Raw genomic sequence first — 27,871 nt, forward strand, 5'->3', positions numbered from 1 at the left:
TGCCAAAAACCCCAGAGCATCTGGAGGGTGGCCAATAGTGAAACCCAAAAGCATGAGACCTAACATAATTGGAGCTACAGAACAATGACCCTGGTGTCCCAGGGTCAACACAATGGGAGAACTCTCAAAACCAAGTATCTTGCCTTAAACAGTTGCCAAATAGCCAAGGCAAAGACTACAAACATGAAATAAGAATTTCAGCCTGAAGAGCAGAGAAGTCAAACAGCCAGTCATTAAAAACTAAAGAGAGGCCAGGTGCAGTGGCTCACGCCTATAATCCCAGTACTTTGGGAAGCTGAGGCAGGCAGATCGTTTGAGCCCAGGAGTTCAAGACCAGTCTAGGCAGCATGGCAAAACCCCGTCTCTACAAAAAAAATACAAAATTTAGCCAGGCGTGGTGGTGCATGCCTATAGTCCCAGCTACTCAGGAGGCTGAGGTGGAAGGATCACTTGAGCCAGTGAGGTCCAGGCTTCAGTGAGCCATGATTATGCCACTGCACTCCAGCCTGGGCAACACAGCGAGATGCTATCTCTAAAAATAAATAATAAATAAATAAATACTTTAAAAAATTTTAAAAAAAGAAACTAAAGAGAAAAGGTCCCAGAGAAGGGATGACAAGGTGGGTTGCAAAAGATGTGGCCAGCCAGGCGTGCTCCCATCTGGGGCACCCAGACAACAGGAGGCTGCTATCAGGCTGCTAAGCCAGAGGCCTCACAGCCACTTTCCCATCTGTCCAAAATAAAGAACATTAGAAAGGACAAAGGAGCCAAAATTGAAGGGAAAAAAATGTTAGCAAGTTGAATCTGGGCAAGGAGAGACTCACCCACTGGTGAAGCCCAAACAGTGCCAATCAGTTCTAATTTAAAGTCAACGGGAGGTTACCATTGTCCCTTCATTGGTCATAGGGTGATGTCATAGGGTGATTGGACACAGAAAAGATGTCATAGGGTGAACCTCAAAATTGGGGTTCGGCCTGGGAGGTCACAAAGGTTCTTGACTTCATGCAGGAAGGAATTCAAGAACAAGCCAAAAGAGTAAAATGACAGCAAATATATTAAGAAAGTAAAAGAATAAAAGAGTGGCTACTCCATGGGCACAGCAACTGCATGGCTGCTTGAGTGAGTATACCTATAGTTATTTCTTGATTATATGCTCAACAAGCGGTAGAAGATTCATGAGTTTTCCCTGAAAGGGACAGGTAATTCCCAGGACTGAGGGTTCCTCCCCTTTTTAGACCATATAGAGTATCTCTGGTCATTGCTATGGCATTTGTAAACTGCCATGGCACTGGTGGGAGTGTCTTTTAACATGCTAATGCATTATAATTAGTGTGTAATAAGCAGTAGGGATGACCAGAGGTCACTTTCATCACCATCTTCGTTTTGGTGGGTTTTGGCCAGCTTCTTCACTGCATCCTGGTTTTGCTGGCTCATTTATTTGCTTATTTATCTATTTTTGAGACAGGGTCTTATTCCGTCATCCAGGCTGGAGTGCAGTGGCCTGATCTCAGCTCACTGCAGCCTCCATCCTCCCATCTCAGCCTGCCACCCAACTGCCCCTCAGACCAGTAGCTGGGACTATAGGCCTGCACCATCATGCCCAGCTCATGTTTTTAAAATTATTGTTTGTGGAGACAAGGTCTCACTATGTTGTCCAGGCTCATCTTGAAATCCTGGGCTCAAGCAATCTTCCTGCCTTGGCCTCCCAAAGTACTATGATTACAGGAATAAGCCACCAAACCTGGCCTGCAACCTGTTTTATCACTGGGGTCTTTATGACCTGTATCTATCAACTCCTATACCAACTCCTTTCTCTCCTGTGACTACAAATGTGTAACCTCCTGGGAATGCAGCCCAGCAGGTCTCATCCTCTTCTTACCTAGGCCCTATTCAAGATGAAGTCACTCTGGTATGAACTCCTCTGACGCTAACTCATACAATGGAGCGAGCCTAATGGGACACGATTTGTTCCATCATTGACTTTGGAAGCTAAAATATGTGTGCATGTGATTCCTGAGTAAACTGGTTTAAAAAAAGAAAGAGTGAGAGAGAAATTCAATGTATTCATATATTGCTGTGTTTAGCCCTAGTTGGGTTTGGTTTGGTTGGAGGGGATCTAGGATCCAGAAGATAATAGCCTAAACAAAGTTTTTGGTGGGGCCTAATCATGTATTTCTACCGTAAGGTGGCCTACTTTGCAGAAATCAGATTTCTGTTTTATTGAATGCTACCAGGAAAATGGGAGAGGAAGAGAACACAGAGAAAACGGTGGAAGGCTCCTTACAGGAAGGGGAGTGGGGTACGTAGAAAACAAAGTAAGAGAAGGAGAAACCATTATTTACTAAGCCAAAGTTTGCATGTGCATGCTGTGTTTGTGAAGAATAACCCTGTGATTACTTAGAGCTGATTTTAAGAAGTGGCAGTTGAGGCTCAGAGAGGTTTTGCAAATGACCCAAAGTCACACAGCCAGTGACAGAGCCAGGATTCGAACACAAGGTCGTGTGATACAAATGCCATGCCCTCTCCACTTCACCATATGGTCTCTCTCAAGGGAAGGTCAGTGTTTTAGCCATATCCCACCCCTGTGTGCCACCTGCCTGACTATTTCCTAGGGCAAATTACACCTCCTCCTTCCATTTTCCTCCTTTGCTCACCACAGCAGGAGAAACACAATTACAGTGCTGTGAACCCAAATGCAATTCACACAATGCTGGCTGGCTGATGGCCTCCGAGGATCCTGACATGTGCCTGGGATGCAAGGCTTCCACACTGCTGCGGTGGCAGGCACAGTGGGCCCCAGAGCCAGGCTGGCCAGACTGATTTACCACAATTAGCAGTAATGCTTGTGTGTTTGTACATATAAATATCAGCCTCCCACTGACAATCCACTCAGCAAACTTCAAAGAAGGCCTCCAGAGCCAGCTTGATGTCTTTGGTTTTATCACATTTAGATCCCATATTTCTTTGGCAAGACTTGCCAAAGATGCATCTTTAAAGCATTCTCCAGCTTAAAAGAAGGGCTCACTGCTTTTCCTGTGCAAGCTCTAAGCAGTGCTTTGCCCTGGCCAGACACTCCCAGATTTCCTTCAGTGCCTCCAGATACAGTGGACCCTCTGCCAGGAAAGATTATTTACTGACATATAAAGTGGCCAATGAGGCCGGGCGTGGTGGCTTACGTCTGTAATCCCAACACTTTGGAAGGCTGAGGTGGGCAGATCACTTGAGGTCAGGAGTTCAAGACCATCCTGGCCGACATGATGAAACCCCATCTCTACTAAAAATACAAAAAATTAGCCAGGCATGGCGGCAGGTACCTATAATCCCAGCTACTCGGGAGGCTGAGGCAGGAGAATGGCTTCAACCCAGTAGGCAGAGGTTGCAGTGAGCCAGGATCTCGCCACTGCACTCCAGCCTGGGTGACAGAGCAAGATTCCGTCTCAAAAAAAAAGTGGGCAATGGAAACAGCCCTTTGAGCAAGCCATCAGGAGAGAAGAGAATAAACATGTGTTTGTTGCTTAAGATTCCAAACTCCCATCTCTGATAACAGTGGTTCCCTGGGTAGAAATCAGGCCTGTTTGTGAAGTTTCTTTTTTTCTTTCTTTCTTTTTCTTTTTTTAGATGGAGTCTTGCACTGCCGCCTGGGCTGAAGTGCAGTGGCATGATCTCAGCTCATTGCAACCTCTGCCTCCCAAGTTCAAGCGATTCTCCTGTCTCAGCCTCCCAAGTAGCTGGTATTACAGGTGCCCACCATCATGGCCAGCTAATTTCTTGTATTTTTAGTACAGACAGGGTTTCACCATGTTGGCCAGGCTGATCTTGAACTCCTGACCTCGTGATTCACCCGCGTCAGCTTCCCAAAGTGCTGGGATTACAGGCGTGAGCCACTGTGCTCAGCGTGTTTGTGAAGTTTCATGTCATTACTTATCTATAACTCAGACAGTTTACTCATGCATAATGGCAGTGCTTGCCCCACAGGGAGGTAATGAAGAAAAATGGGAAACATGGGGAATTTCCTCACCTATTAGACCTGTAGTGAGGCTCTCTGGGAGTGAGTCTTGCTGTTCCTGCCACTTTTATCTACTCTAAATGCTCATCCTTAATTAGTAACTGCTATTCTGGAGCTCATCTAAAGTCAGGTGTGCAAATATAAGTAACTGAAGCTACAAATTCTGAGAAACATGGCACCATAAGAATCCGTGAGAACAATCCCCTTTGCAGGGAAGAACAATAGATTTCACCCACATCTTTTCTTCAATTATAATTACTTCCCTCATGCCAACTACATGTTGAACTTCAGCCCCCATTCTCAATAATCACAGCTCAAAAAACATTTGCCGTAACTTAGAGAAACAAACTGAGAAAGAGACCCCCTGCCCTGTTGACTCTCAGGCAGGTGACTTGTGCTTTTCCGCCATCCTCTTGGCCTTCTTATGCTTTCTCTCAGAAGAAAGGATGGAAATCACATTGGACTAGCCACTGATCCCAAATCTGACACTCTGTCCAACTCTCTGAACCTCAGTCTTTTCTTCTAGGAAGCACGACTAGCAAGGCCTGACTGGTTGCTTGCCCTGTGGCATTCTTGTAAGGACTAAATTATATAGTTTAATTGAAAGTGCTTTGATTTTCACGACTTTTTCTGCAGACTCCCAAGGTATTTTAGATCGGCTCCTTCAACTTCTCCTTAACTAAGAAAGTGAGGGATGCCCCAGAAGCCACATGACTTGCCCTGCACCTCCTACCTCCTGGAGACATGGATCTGAACTCTGATTCAGCCCACACCAGCAGTCCACTCCCATGACCCTGTTACCTCCAGCCTGGTGTGGCTATAAAGACCATTCAAAGATGAGCCAATATATACAGTCACAGAAACAGAGAAACAAATGATTTTGCAGCTACTATCCTTTCTCTTTAACAGGGTGCCATCTCCTGCCCTGCAAACAGAAGTAAAGAGCCATTGGACATGACTCTATAACCAAAGGCAATGTGCAAAGCTAGTGTAAACAGACAGCAGGCAATGCAAGGCTCTATTTCCAGAAGGACTAACAGCAAGACATTCTTCTCCTAAAGCCAGAGAGTTGGCTTCTCAATCACCAATTGCACAGTGCATCCCGTTGCAGAACCACTGAATATTGAATTTCACCCCACCCTCACATGATTAAAGACCACAGGAGACTCTCTCACAGCCCCAAAAGCCACTGGTGACTTCAAGATTCAGATTTCCGAGGCTCAGTTAATTTCAGCTCTCCTAAGTTAATTCTAACTGTGAAAATTACACATCTTCCTTTTTCTACGCAGTCTCCTAACTTCAGCCCAGGCAACCCAAGTGCAGGTCTACACTGGTGGAAACTTCTCCCTGTTTTCCAGCAGAGGGTGTGTTTACCAGGACCTCTGCACCCTACCAGAGCCTGTTTTGTTGTTTTGATCTCCCGGAGCTCCATCAGACATTCCAGTAATGGGAGGGGGCTGGAGTGTTTTTACACAGGAGCGTTTTATGGGACAATCTGGGCTCATAAACATGCCTGCTCTCCTCTCACCATATATTTAACCACGGGAGAATAAAATGACATATCCTTTTGAATATCACCAAACGGGTGTGACTCCTAATGGCACAACCTTAAGAGTAGCAGTAGCAGTTTGAGCATTCGGCTTGAGGTCACCAAGGCCCCGACATAGGTCTCCTCACTCAGAAACGGGAACATCAATGCCCCCCACTACCCTCCTCACAGGCCAGCTCTGATAATAAGATGTTCACTATGTAAATGCAAAGCATTAACAACCAAGGCGAAACACAACACAAATTTCCACGAAATAAAAATGTTGTCTTCCAGCGATTCTTGTAGCCTCACAGCAAAAGAAAATCAGTCACCTATTACGGTCCTACTGAGCAAAAAATAAAAAAAAAAAATAAAAAAAAAAAAAAAAAAAAAGCACCTTCCTAATGGTCTCCGCGAAGCCCATTCTCACAGCGGGTCGCAGTAGTTCTTGCGAGTGGCCAGCAGATGGCAGTGTTGGTCCAAGGACGTGCGTCCACGGGTTGCGACACAGACGCCGCTGCGAGGAATTCTGAGCTCCACTACCCCAAATGTTAATTTCCAGTCTCTTCCTTCCTTAGGTTGTACTTTTAGCTTTCGTGGTGACCTCAGTTGAAAGCCCGCGGGGTTTAAGCAGAAATAGGAAAACTGATGTTGAAAATGGCTAAATCTCCTCGGGACCCCACGAGAATTCGGGGACATCTCCCCATCATCCCCATCATCATCCCCATCATCCCCATCATCATCCCCATCACCGGGAGCTGGTGCGCCGGGGCAGCGGGGCTTCGGGAAGACGTCTTCGGAGCCGGGAAGACGACGCTGCTGGGCTAGGCCGCAGAGGCTCAGCCGGACTCGCTACTAGGGTTCTGTGGAACCCACGCTCTCGCCACCTCAGCATTTCCGCCCCCTCGGGGCAGGGGGACCGCCTGGACCTCGACGCCGTTCCCGGGCCGCGCTGTCCTATCTGTCCGCGCGCCACCGCCGCCCCCATAAACCAGCCTGGAGAGGGCCGCGACGGCCGCGCAGCTGATTGGAAACGACTGTTCCCGTTGCACAATAACGCAGGGTCGTAAAACAAACAGCAACAGGCCGCCCGCGGGGCAAGGGAGCTGGCGAGGGGCTGGAACGCAGAAGACGGCGCCTGCCCCCCAAGAACGCACGGGACCCGTCCTCCTCCACACTCCCCTGCTTCTCCCACATTGAATTACAAGGACGTCCCATTCTCAATCCAAACCCAGAGACCTCGGCCCCCGCTCGTCCACCCGGCGCCTCCCGGGCCCACACAGAGCCTGCGAGGCGTCCACTGGCTGCCCGGAGGAGGGGAAAGGTGACCCAGATTAGCCTCCGCTCCGGGCCCCCGGGGTTCCAGCGCTGCGCTCCACTGAGATAGCGGCGCCGACCGCCCGGGGCTGGGGAAAGCGGGATGCGTCCCCGGAGCCCACTAGAGGGCGCGACAGCCCCGCGAATCTTACCCGGCTCGCCAGCTAGCTCGCCCGCAGCCCAGGCTCCTGGTCCCCGACAGCGCAGCCGGGAGTGCTGCGCGCAGACTTCGCCCGGGAGGCTCTGCGCTCGGACGGTCCAGCCCCCGCCACTGTCCGGTTTCTGACCCCGGGACCCAGAGGAACACTGCGCGGTCCGCTCTCCCTCCCACCTCCACCAAGTCCTCGGCGGCTCGGTTGTCCCGGGGTTGGTGGCGATGCCCAGCCGCTCCGGGGACCTGCGCCCCTGAGCCCCTGCGCGCCGCGCTCTGAACCTCAGAGCTGCAGAGGCCGCTGCGCCCCAGGCACGACGCTCTGCGTTTGCATTGTTTTGAACTGAGACCCGAGAGGGGGCCGGGCGGGGTGTGGAGAGAGGGGGGAGAGCGGGAAGAGAGTCCGGGCGGATGGGGGGAAAGGGGCCGAGGGGTTTAGGGTTACAGGCGCTAGCCAGCGCCTCCTATGGGCACGAGAGCCGCACGGCCGTGGGTAGCGGCTCACCGGGAATGCTGGGGAGAGCTAGCATGCGCCCTCTCGGCATTTAAGAACGGTTCCTGGCCGGGCGCGGTGGCTTACGCCTGTAAATCCCAGCACTTTGGGAGGCCGAGGTGGGCGGATCACCTGAGGTCAGGAGTTCGAGACCAGCATGGCCAACATGGTGAAACCCCGTCTCTACTAAAAATACAAAAATTAGCCTGGCGTGGTGGCGGGCACCTGTAATCCCAGTTACTCGGGAGGCTGAGGCAGGAGAATCGCTTGAACCTGGGAGGCAGAGGTTGCAGTGAGCCGAGATCGCACCACTGCACTTCAGCCTGGGCGACAGAGCGAGACTCTTGTCACACACACACACAAAAGTGCCTTCTGGTGCCACCTTGCCCGACACGCGCCATAGCCGCCTCTGCCCCCTCAAGAGTCCGCGGCCACCCGCGCTTGTCGCTCCCCTTTCGCGGGGGCCGAGAAACTGCAGTAGGAGGCAGGGAAGGAGGCGCCCCAAGTCGGGTTTCCCATTATTCCCTCCTACAATCTACTTTTTCAGCCCATCCCAGGTTCGCTCATTGATCAGTTTAAAACAAAAGGAAATGCCGCCGAGCCACTTCAGCAAACGACAACCATCTGGCAGAACCCGAATTAGGGGGAAGTTGGGAGAAGCCATTTGCCCCCGATCCTGCATCTTGCGCCCCAGGCGAGACCGAAAGATTATCTGCCGCCCCAAGGCTGATGCTGCGGTTGGACCCGGCGAGTTAGACCCGGGGAATCCTGAGACCCACACCTTTCGGTCACCGATCCGGCTTTTAGCTCTTTTCCTAGAATTGTCACTTTTCCACCAGCAACGTATAACCTGGTCGCAGCTCCCCGGAGGTCAAAGGGAGTCCTTCCCTGTGGGGTCTGCAGGAAGGCGCTGGCCACCACGTCCCCAAAACGCGTCCCGCCGCTGCGCGCCGCCCACGGTCCGTCCCCAGGAGGCACAAAATGGGCCCGCCTCGGCGCCAGACGTGTTTGCAGCTGGAAAGCCCGGCCCAATGCCCCTCCCCCTGCATCCCTCCTCAGTCCGCGTCCCGAGAGGAAACTGGCCCAGGGGCGGAGAGCTGGGAGCCTGGGATCTCCTTCAAGTCCTTCTCGATCTAAGGATTTAAACAAGAGCCAGGGCACCGGGGGCTAACGACGGGTTCATTCTTGGCGTCCCCTCACTCTTGTGAACGAGGTCCAGCTGCACTTGGGTCAACCCAAAACTGCAAGCTCCGAAGCAGGGCCTGACCAGGGCATCAAAGCGAGGCTGGTCGGCCTTGCGCCTGTCGGGGAGTCGAGGCAGGGCCTCCTCATCGTGAGGGTTTTGGAAAGGAGGAGGCCGAGGAGAAAGGGAGAAGAGGGAGGGGGATGCAATTCAGCAGTGCCGGGGTCCAGGTTGACCAGATTAGGGGTCGGGGATGGGACAGCGCGGCGGCTGGGGAGGTGCGCACGCCCGGAGAGCCCCTTCCTCCCCTCCTGTGGCTCCGGGGATGTTTGTCCGGTGAGATGCACTGCGGAGGACTGTCGTGCGTTTGCCCTGGATGCTCCCTGCTCCAAAAATCTGTCTAGTTCTTGTCAGGAGCGACCGCGGCGAGGCGAGTCGGTCCAAAACATTGAGCAATTTGGCCTCGGAGCCAAAAAGCCATTTCCCACACCGCCCAGCCCGGGGCTTTTCGGACGCGGGGCGGTAGGGACCTGATAGGGGCCCCATCCATGCTTGCCTCCCACCCAGGGAGATGGAGTGAGTGGCAAGTTCTTCCAGGCACTCCTTGCGCACATCCTGAGGTCTTAGCACAATTCGGGGAGCGAAGTGCCGGACCGGCGCTCTGGCTGCGGGAGGGATGCACAACGCACAGCCTGCCGGGCCAGCAAGTCCTTCCCGACCAAGACGCGAGGCCAGGCCATCGGCAGCTCTCGCACACCTGGCCCGGCCCCGGCTCCTGGCTCCCTCTGGCAACCGTACTCGGGTTGGGCCACACTCGTCGCTCCGACCTGGCCGACACCCTCCCGGAATAGAACAGCTGATCCCACATATTCAATGCCAAATGGACGCCGCCCGCTCCCTGGGCGCAGCCGGGCGGAGTTAATTTCGTGTGTAAATCTGGTTTCCATGGGGGTAGACAGCAGAGGAAGGAGAAGTACGCACAGAAGGCTCTGAAGCGGGCAGGGAGAGGAATGGAAAAAAGGGCAACTAGAGAGGACCGAGCAGCGCTGGGCGAGCTCAGACGGCAAGTGCCACGCACCCCCGCGCGGAGAAGGGCGCCGGGTAGGGGGTGTCCAGGGCTCGGGTGCCCGGAGGGAGAATATGGCTTACCTCCCACCTTTCTGTCTTACCTGCAAACAAGTTTCCCCAGTTCCAAGTCGTCCCTAACTTCCTCACAAGAAGTTCGGCACCTTCCTGGAGACCTTTCCTCTCTTCCTGCCTGCGGCCAGAACTGAGCGAAAGTAGAGCCCCCGGGCAATGCAGAAATGATTCTACCGAGGAGGAGGCGCGGGAAGACGGGCGGGGGCGGGGGCCACGGCGCACAATGAGGGCCCCTTGGTGTGCGGTTCGAAATTCCTCAAATCCCAGTTGCTGGAATGCGAGGCGACGACGACTTCTTCACTCAGGGCCAAATGTGTTTGTCATTATTCCAGACCGCCCGCCCGCGCCGCCGCTGTCGCCCCCGCGCTAGGGCGTGCAACCCGAGCACACTGCCCGGCAGGCACCCGCTCTCCCTGGCACCTCACTGACCCAACAAACCGCTCCAGAGCGCCCCAAACCCTTGCCCACGCCCGCGCGCCTCTGCTTGTCCCGCAGCCGCCTCACCGCCGCGCCAAATCTGGCCCCGACTCTCACCCAGAGCAGCGCCGTCCAGTAATCACGCGCATTCGGCCGGCTCCCTGTGCTGTAGGCCAACACCGAGGTCCGGTCTCCAGCCGAGCCCTGCCCGCCTCCTGCGCCCCCCTCCACGCTCCCCTCTCCCCACCTCCCCTGGTCCCCCAGCCGCGCTCCACACCATGGGCTGCAGCGCTGTCCCGCCAAACCGCAGGCGAGGAATGAAAACACTCATTTAAAACCTGTCGCCTTCCAGGACCCACTGCCAAGAAGAGGGCAAACACCTCTGCCTCCACCCCCAGTTCCTTGGTGTTCGGCCCAGTATTCACGAACACCACCCCCACTCCCAAAAGAAACCTCAAAAATGTAAGCCTAAACAATTTCTTTGGGAGGCCATAGGGTTGTTAGAAAAACATTGTTTTTAAAAATAGGTCTGGAAAATGTGTGTTTAAAAAAAATACCTAGACTTTATAACTCTATGGTTATCTCCCACCCGTCCCCAAGTGAAGTTTATTCCGAAAAAAAAAAAAATTACTCTCTGGACACACAACTGGAATCCAGCTCCTTTTTTTTTTCTTGTCGCCCAAAGTTTGAAGTTACTTCGCTTTCTCCAGTCCCAGAGTCTGATCAGGGATTTCCCTTATAAACAAAAAATCATTTTTTCTTTTCCCTTACCTTCTCCTCCGATGTTATTCCGCAATGAATGTCCCACACATGGAGTAAAGAGCGTGCCCACGGCCTCCAATGATCTCTTGCAGTCTCCTCCTCTGTTTCTCTCCCTGTAGCTCCAACAGTAATGGGCTCAAAAACCGCGTTTTGTAATTGATTCAATGTTATAGTCCATCCTTCTAAAACTAATCATTTGCTCTAAGTAAATAGCTGTCAGGAAATAAGCCCCCCCCTCAACCTTGGTCTCTTCAAAATAAAAGTTTCTCTCAAACTCCCTGCGCTCCGAATCTCCCAGTGTCCAGATTGCGCCTTCGCTTTTTGCTCTTACGCAATCAGGGGGTCCAGTCCCAACCCCCAGACTTCGACAACAACTGGGGGGCGGGGAGAAGCAGACCAGATGGGATGGGGGGTGGTGGAAGGGGGAGGTGTTGGTGCTCTGCCGGGAAAGAGGTTTTGTGAAACTACAAACAGCCCATCATTTCCAGAATGAGTTTGCCTCCCCATTTTGGGGTTATTTTCTTAGACTGCTATAGTTTTGTATTCTCTTTGAAAAGAAGAAAAGGAACATACAAAATTGCATTTAATACCCAGAGAGAATATAAATCTAGAATCAAGAAATGTCCCTTCTACAAACTCGGCCCAACGAGAAATAGGGCCCTCGGGAGAAATCTCCAAGCGGTTGCGCCGTTTTGAACTAGGGGTCTTTTAGGGGAAGGGCTATATAGTTGCTAGTTATTTAATAGGATTAGGCAAACTGTTGAGTCCAATATGACAATGATGGGTTTTTGTTTTGTGTGGTGTGTGTGTGTGTGTGCGTGTGTGTGTGTGCAAGACTGGGTGGTCTGAAATACGGTACAAAGAAAAGAGGGTCTGTGTAGGTTTGGAACGTTCTCCGACAGAACGACCTTTACTCCCTTGAAGTCACTTATCTGGTCGTGCCTTTGTTTTCGGGGTTATCTGGGCGAGGTTGCCCTGGCTTCTATCTCGCATACAAAAAAAGCTCAAGCTTGGGCGTTTGAGGAATCGTACCACCGCCTCCGCGTCGTGGGGGAGGATGCCTTTTGATTCTCCCTCCGTTCCCTCCCGCCGCGTGGGTCGAACCCTACGAATGCCTTGGAATTGACAGCTGAGCCCCAAACCCTGCGCCCAAGGCGAGAGGCCAGTGTCGGGAGGAAACGATCCTGCCGGCGAGGGAAAGGGGGCGCTGATGCTCCAGGAACCAGACCTGGGCAGAGTGGGGCTTCCCAGCGACAGCGGGGGAGGGGAGCGCGTTCACCTTCATCGCTCTCTGATTTTTGAATTCTCCTGTTGGGGTTGGGGGTCGTCTTTCATCCTTCTCCCTCAACCCCACCCCAACACAGGTACTCTGAAAATGGCCAAAGTGGCCAGGTTGGGACTGGCATGTCCAACAGCCGTCTCCTCCTTCACCAGGAGGGTGGACACAGTGCAGTGGACAGGGGAGAGTCACAGAGAAGTACTCCAACGGGCGCGGTGCTGTCCCTAACCAGGACAGGATCTTGGGGTGTCAGCCTCGAAAACAGGGCGCCTGGGGCTGCGCTGGGGGTCCCATTGCCCCAGCTCTTCTACGCGACCCGCTCTCGTGCATCTTCAGCTTGGGTGACTGCACCGCTCGCTATTACTTCCACATGTTCCTTCAGGAAATCATTGAAGGCAAATATATGAACAGCCCCTTGTTCGGAATGCTAACAGGATACCGTAATGTTTGTAGAAAATGAGCGGGAACAAACGATCCCCCCAAAAATCAGAGTGCGGAATAAAAGGCAAAAGCGGGTGCTGGGCCACATGCTGTTAAGTTGAGAACCGGGTTTTTAGGCTAGTTGCCCCAGAAGGTAGGAGGCGAGACAGACAGTCTACCCAGAGGGGCTGCTTTGCTTCGGCGACACTGTTAGTCCGGTCAAGCCAGGGTCTTCCGTCCGCAGGGCCCCAGCGCTCTCCGCCCACAAATGGTAACTTCACAGTTCATTTCAGAGCCGTTTAATGGGGCCCGAAAAGCAGTCCGGGCGGGAGTGTCTCCAGGCAGCGACTCCTCGGGAGTTTAAAGCAGAAAGCAATGGATGAGCAAGCGAGCACCCAGTTGTCCTTCTGGTAGTAATTACCTGCCTAATTTGAATGATGCCTTTGTTATGATCATTAACAAACATTTGCTAAAGGTTTCCATGTGTGACATTCTGGAAGGTTTAAAGGCCTGAGGAGCTGACTCCAGGGATAGTGCCCCGGTGGGGGGTGGCGCAAGAAAGCAAATGGTTGGGGGAAGATTTTGCGGAGAGACTGTGCAAAGAAGAGAGGTCAACATCTGCCTCCTCTGCAAAAGCAAAATAAACCCAGTGGTCAGGAGCAACCTCCGGACAGGAGGCCCTCGAACCGAGGCGGTTGGTTCCTTAAACCGAGTCCTGCCCCCACAGCCCCCGCCCCTACCACTGCTCATAGGCGGGTTTGAATCCTGTTTTCCGCCTTCTAAGGCTGGTCCGAGGCTGGTTCGGGAGAAGTCGGGTCTGCGCCCGGCAGTCAGCCCGGGGCGTCGGGGGAAGGTGGGGCTAGTTCTTGCCGCGCTCTCCCAGTGTCGTTCTAAGATCCTTCGAGATCGGTCCCACGACGCCCCGGGTCCTGGGTGGTCCCGGAGCCGCAGGGGGCGAGAAACCTTGCCCTCCTGAGGCGAGCTGCGGGTCTTTTCTCCCCTTCTTGTGCTTCTCACTGGGCACCGTGTGGGGGGTGGGGGGAGGGGACCAGGCCACCATATGTACCCGGAGGAGAGGAGCGACATGCACTGGCCTGGGCAGCTCTGCGCAGATCTCAACCCGCGCCCGGATTCTAATTTTCAACCTCTTGGGGTTTTTTGTTTTGTTTTTTCCTTGAGGGATTATCAAGGGGTTAAGAATGTGGGTTTTCTCCCCAAAGCGGGAGTCGGGGAGGCTGCGAGCCGAGAGGAAGGAGGCCCAACTCCCGAACTGAGCCGGGCTGGGAAGTTGGGAGAAAAGGGTAGGGACTGTGACAGTTCTGTCCTCCGCCTTGCGCGTCTAGGCCAGCAGGCGACATGAAATTGAGGGCAAGGGTATAAAAAGGTGCAGTCGATGAGCTGACTTTCAAAAAGAGGGCCTCGTAAACTTTTTACAACCAGATCAAAATGGTCACTAAAAACAAAAGCAAAATCTCGCCGTGCCCTGCCCTGCCTCCAGGGCCCGTTCTCCTGGCCCCGACTCCCGGGCGAGGGCGGCCGCAGCTCCGAGCGCCACACCTTTGGCTTTGAGGGCGCTTCCCACTGAGTTGGCTTTTTGTGTCTTCTCCTCCTCTGCCCCCCAGCTCCACCGCCAATTCTACTTTCCTTGAAGAATTCAGGTCCGTTTGCTCTAGAAGCCGTACGAATTTAACAGTTATCAAAGCCGTTAGTTGTGAAAATCACGTTTAAACTTGTGAATTATTTTTTTCAAATGGTGATGGGCGGGGCAAGGGAACGGGGGATGTTTCTGCCTTCACAATTTGAAAATGAAGGGCCCGTTTGGTGGTTTGCAAAAGAAAACGGTGCTAACTGCTCCTTCTCCCACCCCCTTTAACCCTTGGCTGCATCTGGAATAGCCGCCTCCCTGGGTCCAGCGAGGAAGGGTCCTTTGCCCGGAGGTGGTGGAGGTGACGCACAGATGTGGGGGGTCCCCGCAGAGAGAGAGACGCCCTGGCCTCTGGTCTGCCCCAGCTGAGGCTCGGAAGCTAGCTCTAAGGAGTCTCTTTGCACGCTCAGAATTCAGAACGGCACTAGTCCTGGAAAAGGAGGAATTCTCCAAAAAGATCGAGATGGGTCTGTGCACCTTGAGGTGAAAGTTCCCTCCCCAGGACTCCGCACCCACCTTGCTGGCTGGATCTCAAGGTGCAGCCTCTCTTCTGGGTTTGGGGGGCTTGCTCTTCAGGAAGTAGAAGCAGAGGGTTCCTAACAACGCAGCCTGTTTACAGACCTGAGGACAAGAGCTTGTTTCCTGGTCCAGCCCAGCCCGGTGGGCCATACACTCCTTAGAGCCTGGGACAGACTGGTAGGACTGGAACCCTCTGGATCTGGCTTTTGGATACCCCTTCCCTCGCTAGAGAGCCCCCTTCCTCGGTTTAGGGATGTTGTTGTGCCTCTGCCCTCTCCTGCTCCTTAGGTCTTTTGTTTTAGTTGCTTTTAATTTGAAAAACCATATGAGGGGAGGGGGAAGGAACGAGGAGATTGGGAGGTCTGCTCTTTATTAGGGGCCCAGGCCTCTAGCTTTCCAACACACAGCTGTGGCTGGGAGGGGAAGGAGGGCTGGCTCTGTGTAGGTCAGCCTCACTGAAGAGAGGGCCTTGTCCTCTGGAAGTCCCAGGAGTCCAGCACAGCCCTGTGATTTTTTTTTTCTTTTAATCCTTCAGCAGAGACACTGCAGTGGAAAACCAGTGGAACCTCGACTCTTTGCTCATCCATTAAAAGGGGCATAATCGACTAGGCATGGTGGCTGATGCCTGTAATCCTAACACTTTAGGAGGCCAAGGTGGGAGGATCACCTGAGCCCAGGAGTTTAAGACCAGGCTGGGCAACATAGTGAGCCCCCATCTCTATTTAAAATAACAGTAATGACCATTGGAATAATCATGCACAACGTATAGGGTTGTCTTGGGGATTAAGTAAGATAATATCCCAGGTAAATAAAGCGGTTCATATGAAAACTTAAGATGTACAAGGCCATGTGTCAAGGGCTAAGGATACAGCCCTTTCCTCCTAGATTTTATGGACTAGTGGAGCAATAAATTAGACATAAAGTTGCAACTTAGCGTTCTAAGCAATGTTGGAGAGAGACAATGAAGTCAGCACACAGGAGGAGCCTAACCCAATCCGGGAGATGGGAGACGGCTTCTTTCAGGGAAGGCTTCTCTGAGAATCTAAGAGGAATAAGAATCTAGTTGGGGAGGAACCTCATTGCATGGGCGGGGAGGTGAGAGAGAACATGAGATAATCAGAAGTGAAAGGAGTTTGGAATGGCCGCAACTTGTAAAGGTCCGGAGCGGAAGGAGCAAAAAAGAGGTGAGATGGAGCTCATGGAGGCCTTCTAGACCATGTTAAATGTCTAGGCTTGCAGAGATGGGAGGATCGATGGAAGGTTCCAGGCCAGAAGTTCAAAACCAGCATGGACAACATAGTGAGACTCCATCTCTACAAAAAATTTAAAAATTGACCAGATGTGGTGGTGCACGCCTGTATTCCCAGCTACTCAGGAGGCTGAAGCAGGAGGAATGCATGAGCCCAAGAGTTCGAGGCTGAGGTAAGCTATGATCGCACCACTGCGCTCCAGCCTGGGAGACAGCAAGACACCATCTCTAAAAAATAATAAGGCTGGGTGCAGTGGCTCACACCTGTAATCCCAGCACTTTGGGAGGCTGAGGTGGGGAGATCACGAGGTCAGGAGTTCAAGACCAGCCTGGCCAACACTGAAACCCCGTCTTTACTAAAAATACAAAAATTAGCCAGGCATGGTGGTGTGTGCCCGTGGTCCCAGCTACTCAGGAGGCTGAGGCAGGAGAATCACTTGAACCCAGGAGGCAGAGGTTGTGGATAGCCGAGATCGCGCCACTGCACTCCAGCCTGGGCAACAGAGCAAGATTCAATCTCAAAAAAAAATTAATTAATTAATAAAAAGGAAAACAATTGACAAAAGAACCTGGGCTTAATTCTATGGAAGTATACGGTTTAAAGAGGGGCAAGACAGGAACAGAGTTGAACATTTAGCAAGATCAGCCTGGATGATCTGAGGAGATAGGGAGGCTTCTGCTATAATCTAGCAAGAGAGGATGCTTCCCTGTTCCTGGGGGATGGCAGGAGTTTGGAGAAAATGAAAAGTGAATTAGAGAGAAGGAAGTAGAAAGCCTAGCACTCACTGAAAATGTGAACTGTGAGGGAGAGTGGGGTGCCTGGCTGAGGCCATGGCTGGTGCTGTCTACTCAGCAGGGGGACAACCAGGAACTGGGTTAGAAAGGAAAGGATGGGCCGGGCATGGTGGCTCATGCCTGTAATCCCAGCACTTTGGGAGGCTGAGGCAGGCGGATCACTTGAGGTCGGGAGTTGGAGACCAGCCTGACCAACATGGAGAAACCCCATCTCTACTAAAAATACAAAATTAGCTGGTAGCCTGTAATCCCAGCTACTTGGGAGGCTGAGGCAGGAGAATATCTTGAACCCAGGACAGGGAGGTTGCGGTGAGCCAAGATCGCACCATTGCACTCCAGCCTGGGCAACAAGAGCGAAACTTCATCTCAAAAAAAAAAGAAAGAAAGAAAAGAACAAAAAAGAAAGAAAAGAAAGGATGAGTCCACTTTTAAACATGACACATTTGAAAAAGCTCAAGAAGGATTAAAATGAGAGAAAGAAAAAAAAACAGGACAGAATTTGGGGTAACTCCAGCATTTTCCAATAAGCAAAGAAGATTGTGAGAAGGAACAGCCAGGAATCTTTATCTCCTGGATAGTCAGCTGTTGTCTCTGAATCCATAGGATGAGAGTTGGTTGAATTTAAAGACCTGTGTAAACTTATCATCTACATTCAACATTATTTGGGAAGCTGAAGCGGGAGGAGGCTTAAGCCCAGGAGTTCAAGGCTTTAGTGAGCTATGATCACACCACTGCACTCCAGCCTGGGTGACAGAGTAAGACCCTGTCTCTAAAGAGAAAGAGAGAGAGAGAGAGAGAGAGAGAGAAGGAAGGAAGGAAGGAGGGAAGGAGGGAGGGAGGAAAGAAAGAAAAAAGAAAGAAAAAAAAGAAGGAAGGAAGGAGAGAGAGAAAGAAAGAAAGAAAGAAAGATGGATGTGACATTATACAATATGTCTGGTGACTTTTTACAACAACGTAAGAGCTTTAGTGATAATATAATTGGCAAAACTAGATTATTTTTCCCTCATTTGTACTCTTAAATAGACTTTTGTGGCCAGGTGCAGTGTCTCATGCCAGTAATCCCAGCACTCTGGGAGGCTGAGGCGGGTGGATTCCTTGAGTTCAGGTGTTCAAGACCAGCCTGGGTGACATAGTGAAACCCCATCTCTACTAAAAATACAAAACATTAGCTGGGCGTGGTGGCAGGCACCTGTAGTCTCAACTACTCGGGGAGGCTGAGGTGGAAGAATCACCCAAGCCCAGGAGGTCAAGGCTGCAGTAAGCTGAGATCATGCCACTGCACTCCAGCCTGGGTGACAGAGTGAGACCCTGTCTCAAAATCAAACAAACAAAAAAAGTAGACATTTGTATCCACATTTGGATTTCAAATCACCCAAAGACCCAAAGCAGGATTAAAGCCAATCCTTGTCTTAAGGACACTAGCTTTCTACCAGCTACCACTCCCACCCCTCACCATGCCCTGGAGAGACTGAGGCAGGACTCATTTTCAGGAACAAAAAAATATATGTTCAATTCCAGTGAAGAAGATTGCATATTGCATATTGGCCTCCAGTAATCATTCTCCTTTCCTTCTCAGTAATAGAGTCCTTGATTTTTAATTTTAGTTTGTTTTTTCCCCCCCCTGGAACAAAAGTCTTCCTTTCACCAACTTTTTTGCAGGTCGATGTGTCATGAAGAAAAGTTCTGGCCAACAAGACGTAAGCACGAGTTGTGGGTGCAACTGCTAAAAAGCATCTTTAAAAAAAGGATGCATCCTTCTCAGTCTGGTCTTCTTGCTGAGTAGAAAGCAGGTGTGTGAGTGGGGCCTCAGCAGCCAATTTAGACTATGAGGCCACCTTGAAAAGGGAAACTGAGCACTGTGGTACTACCAAGTAGAAGATCCCTCACCCTTAAGCCCCAAACAAACCTTGATAAGCTACCTCCTGCCTTCTTGAAAATGTAACAGAAATAAAATTGTCTCTCTTTTTTTTAAGGTGCATTTTTTTTAATTCACTGATAAACTAAAAGCCAATTTCTTGGTATTTCTCACGTATACTTCATTTATTTTATTAATCAGCAAAGCCCTATAGGGGAAGCCTTTGCCTAGTCCTCCGACTCTGCTTCATCTTCTTGACTAATCTGGAAGTAACAAAGTTCATAAGTCTCCTGTCAGATGCAACCACTCGAAGCCAATCATGAAGACTGCTCTTCTTAAGGTATTTCTTGGTAAGGTATTTCAAATACCTTTTAGAAAACTGTTTCTCAGAAAGAACTGTGATTTTATTCTTGAAGCATTCAATGTGAACAACATTCCTGAGATATCCAGCCTTCTCCCGTAGAAATTGTTCAAAATTTCCAGAATCAAAAATTCCATCTTCTGCTGGATGAGTAAGGTCCAATTTAAACTTCCAGGTTGACCTCTTGGGCTTCTTGTCTTTCTGAGATGCCCTTGTGAGTCGGCCATGCCAGCAGAGAGAAAATTGTCTCTTTTTTTTTTTTTTTTTTTTTTGAGATGGAGTTTTGCTCTTGTCACCCAAGCTGGAGTGCAATGGCGCAATCTCGGCTCACTGCAACCTCCGCCTCCCAGGTTCAGCAATTCTCCTGCCTCAGCCTCCCGAGTAGCTGGGATTACAGGCATGCACCACCACGCCCAGCTAATTTTTTTTGTATTTTTAGTAGAGACGGGATTTCTCCACGTTGGTCAGGCTGGTCTCGAACACCCAACCTCAGGTGATCCACCCGCCTCGGCCTTCCAAAGTGCTGGGATTACAGGCGTGAGCCACTGCACCCGGCCTCTTTTTTTTTTTTTTTTTTTTTTTTTTTTTGAGACCGGGTTTCACTTTGTTGCCCAGGCTGGAGTGCGTTGGTGAAATCATGGTTCACTGCAGCCTCGACCTCCTGGGCTCCTGCGTTGGCCTCCCAAAGTGCTTGGATTACAGGTGTGAGCCACAAATTTAGGCCAGTGCCTGGCCTAAAATTCTACCTTCTCTCTCTCTTGTTAAGCCACTTATTTTGATTTTTTTTTCTATTACTTACAGCCAACCTTAACAATCCTAACTAATAAAGTCAAAAATGGTTTACTCATTCTAACTCCAAATACAATCACCCTCACTCAAAAATGAAATCTGGGGTATAGCAGGGCTGAAAACACACACCCAGCTACATAACATCCCAGGAGGCCTACCAAGGCTGGGTGCCTCTCTGCTGACCTACTCACATTTATAATTTTCCTGTGGGATTTTAAATGTATGTGTGTCTTTCCCAGCATTCAATTCATACTTGCTGCCTGTTTAACTAAATTTTTCTTTGGATAGTCAGTGATACAGAAGGAAAGCTGAAGGACACACAAGAAGGAACACATTCGTTCTCTTTTCCGTATCTTTTCTCCTGGCCTCATATTCTCATTCCTCTTTATTGTCTTACCCTTACTCTGTATTCTATTCTTACAGTCTGCACACTTTTGGCCTTCTGTCTTTGTTGCCTCCAGAGCTTCCAGGTATTTTGTTACTGTTTAATTTTCAGTGCTTTAAAAATATGCCTTTAGAGGCCAGGCATGGTGGCTCACACCTGTAATTCCAGTACTTTAGGAGGCCAAGGAGGGTGGATCACTTGAGGTCAGGAGTTCGAGACCACCCTGGCCAACATGGTGAAACCCCATTTCACCTACAAGTAGAGAAATTAGCTAAGTGTGGTGGCATGTACCTGCCATCTCTGCTACTCGGGAGGCTGAGGCAGGAGGATCTCTTGAGTCTGAGAGGCTGAGGTTGCAGTGAGCTGAGATCATGTCACTGCACTCCAGCCTGTTTAAAAAAAAAAAAAATGCCTTTGTTAAGGTAAACATCCCACACATATTAAGATAATAGGACAGTCCTGCTGGTAAACCATCCCCCAGAGCTTAGGCCAGTTTCCATCAGGCCGTTGACAAAGAAATGCAGCTCCACGAGCCAGGAGATGGTGATTCCTGCTTGACTTGGGATCTGAGTGGGAGAATTCTGGGCTTCTCTCCTCTTCGCTGCACTGTGGTTACAGATGTGCACTGGCCACCTGGGTGCTAATCTCAGCCCTTCACCTCACTATTCCTGAGTCTTTAATCAGGTATTTTTTTCTGCTCATAATCTGAATGAAGGGTTCCCTCACAGCCCTAAGATAAGAATCAGGCCAGGCACGGTAGCTCATGCCTGTAATCCTAGCACTTTGGGAGGCTGAGGCGGGTGGATTACCTGAGGTCAGGAGTTCGAGACCAGCCTGACCAACATGGTGAAACTCCGTCTCTACTAAAAATACAAAAATTAGCCAGGTGTGGTGGTGACCGCCTGCAATCCCAGCTATTTGGGAGCCTGAGGCAGGAGAATCGCTTGAGCCTGGGAAGCAGAGGTTGCAATGAGCCGAGATGGCACCACTGCACTTCAGCCTGGGTGACAGAGTGAGACCCTGTCTCAAAAAAAAACAAAAAACAAAAAACAAAAAACAGCACCAGCTCTCCTCTGCTGTCTGTCTCCTCAGCATTTACCCCCCTAGATTGTATCAGTTGACAAATATTTATTCAGCACCTCTTATACCAGGCACTGTGCTAGACTCTGGCATGCTGTCATGGACAAACAACCAACCATGGAGCTCAGCTTTGGACAGAGGAGACAGACGGAAAACAAACCAGGCCCTCATTAAATGGCAGGCGTGACTAGTGCTCTGTGGTCACCCAGTGCTGTGGGAGGCCATCGTCACTGTGGGAAGCCCAAGCTGGTCTGGTGCCTCAGGAAATCTTCTCTGAGGAGGTGATATTTATTTATTTATAATTGAAACAGTGTCTCCCTATGTTGCCCAGGCTGGTTTCAAACTCCGAAAATCAAGCCTAATTCTCCCATTACAGCCTTACCAGTGCTGGGATTACAGGCATGCACCGCTGCACCCCACAGTAGGTGATATTTAAAGCTTCGTGCAATTCTGAAGAAAGATGCCATATTCAGCTATTATTTTTAAGTCATTCAGAAAATGTATGTTGCATAAGAAGTTTGTGTGTAGGGCAGGTACAAACATAGCAAAGTACACTCCTCTGTCTCTGGAAACGATAGTTTTTATGTCCCAAAGGAACTGTAATGATCTGATATTGAATCAAAAAACGACTGAACTCACTCAACTAAGAAATTGTCTTTGTTCAAAAGAGACAATTCAGTTCCCCAAGGATAGGCTATCATGAAATTTGAATGTAACTGAGACTCCAGACTGGTGACATCTCCAAATCTGATGCTTTTCTGTCATCCTGGTGGAGTTATCTTGGAGCGATAAGAGAACTGCGTGCTCTCATCCCGCTCCACGAGCTAATGTTTCACAGGCTGACAATGACAGGGTGATTGCCTTTGATTAAAGCATATTTTCAATTATCCCTTGGGTACTTACAGCCTGTTAGGTTTGCATTATAAAATGAACCCAAGGTCCTCCAAGGATCCACAAGACGGTCCAAAGTCCTTATTGTGTGTGCATTTGGTTAATTATTGGATTGCTCAAAAACGTAGTCATGAATTGACTTCACTGCGCAGTAGATGTCTAAATGGTTAATGCGGATTCCTCCTCGGAGAAAAACCAGACCCGTCTTTGACCCTCCTGCAGTGATTTCTAAACCACTAGAGGGAGCAAGAGGCCACCTCAGAACTAAGTCCACCCTGGGCGAGTCCGCATTTGGTGACTGAAACCAAGCCAAGTGTTCCCAAATGTTCTGGAAAGGAACCAAGTCAGGGCGTCTCCCATCTCTAAGCCTCCCCAGGCACCCCTAAAATCTGGTGCAGTTCCAGGCCACTCCTTAACAAGCCTGAGGTTCCACTTGAAGGTCCGACGCTGTTTGGAGTCATCCTCAGGACACTGGGGATCGTATGTCAGTGCTGGGGGAGGGGAGGAGGGAGTGATGCGATTCCAGCTGCAGCCGCGTCCATTCCACCGCGGGCCAGGCCCTATATAGGCGCACAAGTTATTTGAACAGGAAGAGGGACAAATATAAAGCCATGACCACACGGAATCGGGGCGCTTTACCCAAACTAAGAGATTTGGGGGGTGGGGCGGGGGGCTTCTTGGGCTGCTGTCTGAGCTGTCTTTAAGAGTAAGAAGAACCGGGCCAGGCGCGGTGGCTCACGCCTGTTATCCCAGCACTTTGCGAGGCCGAGGTGGGCGGATCACGAGGTCAGGAGTTCGAGACCATCCTGGCTAACATGGTGAAACCCCGTCTCTATTAAAAATACAAAAATTAGCTGGACATGCTAGCGCATGCCTGTAATACCAGCTACTTGGGAAGCTGAGGCAGGAGAATCGCTTGAACCAGGGAGTCAGAGGTTGCAGTGAGCAGAGATCGAGCCACAGCATTCCAGCCTGGCGACAGAGGGAGACTGTGTCTCATTTAAAAAAAAAAAAAAAAAAAAAAAAGTAAGAAGAACGGGCCGGGCGCGGTGGCTCACATCTGTATTGCCAGCACTTTGGGAGGCCGAGGCAGGTGAATCACTTGAGGCAAGGAGTTCGAGACCAGCCTGGCCAACATGCAGAAACCCCGTCTCTACTAAATATATAAAAATTAGCCGGGTGTGGTGTCGCATGCCTGTAGTCCCAGCTACTTGGGAGGCTGAGGCACAAGAATCGCTTGAACCTGGGAGATGGAAGTTGCAGTGAGCCGAGATCGTTTCACTGCACTCCAGACTGGGCGACAGAGTGAGACTCCGTCTCAAAAAAAAAGAGAGAGAGAGAAGAACGACCAGAGGTGTGTTTCTTCTAGAGGGAACTGCATGAACAAAGGCATACGGACAGGAGCAGGGAGAGGGGTGGCCATGAACTCCATCAGTGGCTGCGACTGGTGAGTCGTACTCCTATGGGCACTTTTGAGTAGATTTAAAATGCAACAGGGCCCCAGCAACTTCAAAGAGATAAGGGAGGAGCTGAACTTAAATTCCACTCAAATTAAAATGTCTAAAATTGGCTCCTGTAACATAGATCCGTGGCTGATAATGTCCACTTTGCATCAACTGCTGAAATTCTCAAACATTAAAAAAAAAAAACAACTTGGCTGCTGGTAAGAAATGGCATAGTAGGTTTTGCATTTATTATCACAAAAACAGTATTTTGACAGACTAGCCTTCGTTGGGGAATTAAAAGATTTAACTTTCTGAGGCTCTTCCATAAAAATAACATTCTAAAACAAGCGTGCATTATAGAAAATATTTATTATCAAATAATATCATATGGCAGCCCTGTGAAAAACCTGATATTATTGAGGGAAGCTGCATTTTGTTCACTTGAGAAAATAAAGGTTGGCTGAACCAAAATGATTTATCCAACTACAAGATTCATGTATTTGTGGTTGAGTTATGTTGCTACAGACACCAGTAGCACCACACACACACACACACACACACACACACACAGACACACACACAATATTGATAATTCAGATTTAATGCCTGTCTCTATTCTGGTCAAATTCAGGCATGATTGTGATGATTTCCAAGCTTTGTGTTCATTCTCTAACACGTATTGTACTAAATAAGAGTGCAATGACATATTTTTATTTGTAAAGATACATGAAAGTAAACTTGATTTAAGATATACTTCAACACATTTTGAGATAATTAGAGACACGCCAGACTATCACACACACAAAAAGTAAGGAATTACTAATATAAATTCTGTCAAAGATTCCTGTAGGTGATTCGAATTTGCCAGTGACAGAACCTGGATTAGATTAGGCAGTTCTGGCCTGTGTAACTGTTGCAGCCAAAAATCCCTTGAATGTCAGCGATTCATTTGGTTTAACCTAATACCCACCCATGAACCTAGTTTATTGCCATAGAAGTTCGCATCAAATCTTTATTCTGCACATTTAATAAACAAGTTGTCTAGGGCTGTGTGTGATAGATTTAAGTTTTTTCCCTTAGCATCCAAATGAGATTGAAGGTATTTCCAAATAAAAGGCAATTTAAAACTGCAGGCTCACACTTCAGATAGTGGTTATCTTATCTGCCTGTCTGAGTCCTGTTTGCTTTCACTAAAGCCACCAATAGAACCTGAGAAAGTGGCATTGGAGATTCAAGAGTTCCCTCTTCACCCCACCTGGAGGACAAAGGAAGAGCTTTTCTGATAGGTGCTGCTTAGTACTCCCTCTTGGAGCATGGCTTAAAATTCACAGCCCTCTCTGTGACCTTTTCAAGTTTCATTCTAAAGCTGTGTGACAAATAGCTCATCCTTGTGTCACACGTGCAATCACACACACCACCTAGAGGATAAACACCAGCTGGGTCTACATTTTACCTGAAGGTTGAATGAAAAATAAATATTTCAATTACCCTGATACTTCCAAAATCCAGATGGACCAATAGAAGTATACAGGTCATTTCCTTTCAGTTTAGTTTTGCTATTCCATTTTATATGGCCTGGTATTTCCAATGCCATTTTACTCCTTCCAAAGCATATCTGAATATATGAGCTTATTTGATGCTCCTCACAGCCACGGAAAGAAAGGGCAGCATTCTATCACCATTTGCACACAGAAACTCAGTAGGTCAGGCATACTGGCTCATACCTGTGGTCCCAGCACTTTGGGAGGCTGAGGTGGGCAGATCACTTGAAGCCAGGAGTTCAAGATCAGCCTGGCCAACATGGTGAAACCCCGTCTCTACTAAAATTTAAAAAAAAATTAGCCTGGCATGGTGGTGTCCACCTGTAATCCCAGCTACTCAAGAGGCTGAGGCATGAGAATCTCTTGAACCTGGGAGGCAGAGGTTGCAGTGAGCCCAGATGGCACCACTGTACTCCAGCCTGGTGATGGAGCAAGACTCTGTCTCCAAAAAAAAAAAAAAAAAAAAGAAACTGAGTAGGAGAGGTCACTGATTTACTCAAGCTACTGTCATACTCAGATAAGGAAAGAACAGGGACCCTCCTGGCTCCCAGCAATGATATCTCAAACATCATTGTGCTCTTTGCCATTTGAAATAACTTATGTGCACATAATGGGGACAGAGTTGCTAACCAACGAACTCAAAGGAAAACATTCTTTTTCTCCTCTCATCTAAATGGGGTGGACTTTAGTGTTCCTTTGTCTTTTTTTTTTCTTTTTGAGACAAGGTATCGCTCTGTCACCCAGGCTGGAGTGCAGTGGCGCAGTCACAGTTTACTGCAGCCTCAACCCCCGGGCTCAAGCGATCCTCTAACCTCAGCCTCTTGGGTAGTTGGAACCAAAGGCATGTGCCACTATACCTGGCTAATTTTTGTATATTTTGTAGACATGGGGTCTGGCCATGTTGCCCAAGCTGGTCTCTAGCTCCTGAGCTCAAGCAATCTGCTGGCCTCCACTTCCCAAAGTGCTGGGATTACAGGCGTGAGCCACCACGCCTGGCCTCCTGTGTCCTTTTCCTAGCATTATGGTTCACACTGTATAAAAGCCACTAAATTCAAAAGGTAATTTGGATACAGTTCCTTCTACGTGCGAGGCTGAGTATTTGGTGACCAGGAAGAAACAGCAAGGAGATAAGAAATAGAAAGTAATTTCCCAGAACTTTATGAACAAATTAGCATATGAACAAATGCATGGAACCAGTGACTCAGTGCCTGGGTGGGGCATCGATTGACCAGAACAATGACGACTTTTGCAGAAACAGGATTTAGGCTCTCACCAGATTATAGGAGTCAACAAATCCTATTCAAGCTCCTGTAAACCTCCTTCTTGTCCTGTATTATCTGTTGTTGATGTCACAGTTCCAAGGGTCCCTTCAGCTTGGACGTTGTCCTTGACTAGCCCATCCCCCTCCCCATCAGAATCTGCCCAGTTCCCTAAACTGGGAAATCTCCAGATTGACCTCCCAAATCATTCTTGGCACCAAGTCTTTCTTTCATTCCTTCTTGCCTCCAGGGCCTTAGTTCAAGTCCTTGCCTTCTCTTGTCCAGACTATGGTCACAGCCTCCTAACTGCATCTCCCAACTCCAATCTTCACCTCTTCTCCTCACCCCCCACAATCCTACCATAAGGATCCTTCTGAAATGCAGACCACACTGTGTTATTCAAAGTTGTTCAATGACTATAAGCTTGAGTGCCGGAATCCTCTGCAGAACCTACCATGCCTACCATATAATATAGGATCCCCGACGCCCTCTCCTGCCTTGCCCTGGACACCCCCGCCTGCACCCTGCAGCTCCAGCATCGCAGCTCTTTCAACATGGTGTTGTTTGTGTCAGAACCCCGGCAGCTCAGAAAACACTCTTCGTTTTCCTTCCACTTTGTTTTCTCAGGTTGGTACTTTTGTTTCCTTTCCTTCTTATCCTAGGAAAAGTCTTTTCTTTAATTGCAACACTCTCTGACCTAAAAAGAAGACATGGGAATTTTCCACTTTCTGGCAGAGAGAGGAATGCAAGGATATCCTCACCACTTTTCTGGTGGCAGGAGTTTGCTTGTCAGATCCAGAGCTAAAGGAGTGGAGAAGAGTTGGAGGAGAGACTGTGAAATCCTGGGAAGAAAATTCTTTAGAATGTGAATGTTCCCTCTTTTTGTCCAGAGAGTCCTTGTCAAAGCTGGCAAAGCTATAGGTGTTCTGAGCCATTTTGATTTTCTCCATTTCCTCTAAAATCAGCCTTGCACCAATAGACATGATGGGAAGCCTTGAGTCCTGAACTGTAGATTTTTACCCAAGCTTGATTCTCCCCTAGACTTTCCCATCTCAAATGATAACACCACCATTCAGTAACCCAGACCCCAGATCTAGTAGTTTACTTTCTTCTTCCTTTTCTCTTACCTCCCATTCAGGCCAATAGCAAGCTTTAATTTTTTTTTTTTTTTTTTTTTTTTGAGATGGAGTCTTGGTCTGTCGCCCAGGCTGGAGCTCAGTGCCATGATCTCTGCTCACTGCAAGCTCTGCCTCCCGAGTTCACACCATTCTCCTGCCTCAGCCTCCCAAATAGCTGGGACTACAGGCGCCCACCACCACGCCTGGCTAATTTTTTCTATTTTTAGTAGAGACGGGGTTTCA

At 49.5% G+C, this 27,871-nt stretch overlaps 1 protein-coding gene and 1 pseudogene across 4 annotated transcripts in view; both read right to left on the bottom strand.

Annotated features, from left to right (window-relative positions):
* The window catches only part of PDGFRA (platelet derived growth factor receptor alpha), a 70,969-nt gene extending 59,669 nt beyond the window's left edge, over positions 1-11,300 (bottom strand). The window contains exon 1 of one of the 4 annotated variants that reach the window (XM_024356152.3): positions 11,007-11,300. Coding sequence is in view for 1 of the 4 variants with exons in the window: in XM_016951726.4 (XP_016807215.1) it covers positions 5,932-5,958 (27 nt within the window). In the remaining 3 variants the exon portion in view is untranslated. Of the gene's footprint in view, positions 1-5,931; positions 6,659-7,003; positions 7,348-9,847; positions 9,871-11,006 lie in introns of those variants that run through there. The other 3 variants (XM_016951727.4, XM_024356153.3, XM_016951726.4) reach the window with 3 other exon arrangements.
* A 7,603-nt stretch (positions 11,301-18,903) lies between these two features.
* On the bottom strand, positions 18,904-27,460 carry LOC471242 (ribosomal protein eL22-like; annotated as a pseudogene).
* Between the last annotated feature and the right edge of the window lie 411 nt (positions 27,461-27,871).

The sequence above is a fragment of the Pan troglodytes genome, chromosome 3 (genome assembly GCF_028858775.2).
Source record: "Pan troglodytes isolate AG18354 chromosome 3, NHGRI_mPanTro3-v2.0_pri, whole genome shotgun sequence".
In the NCBI taxonomy this organism is placed as follows: Eukaryota; Metazoa; Chordata; class Mammalia; order Primates; family Hominidae; genus Pan; species Pan troglodytes.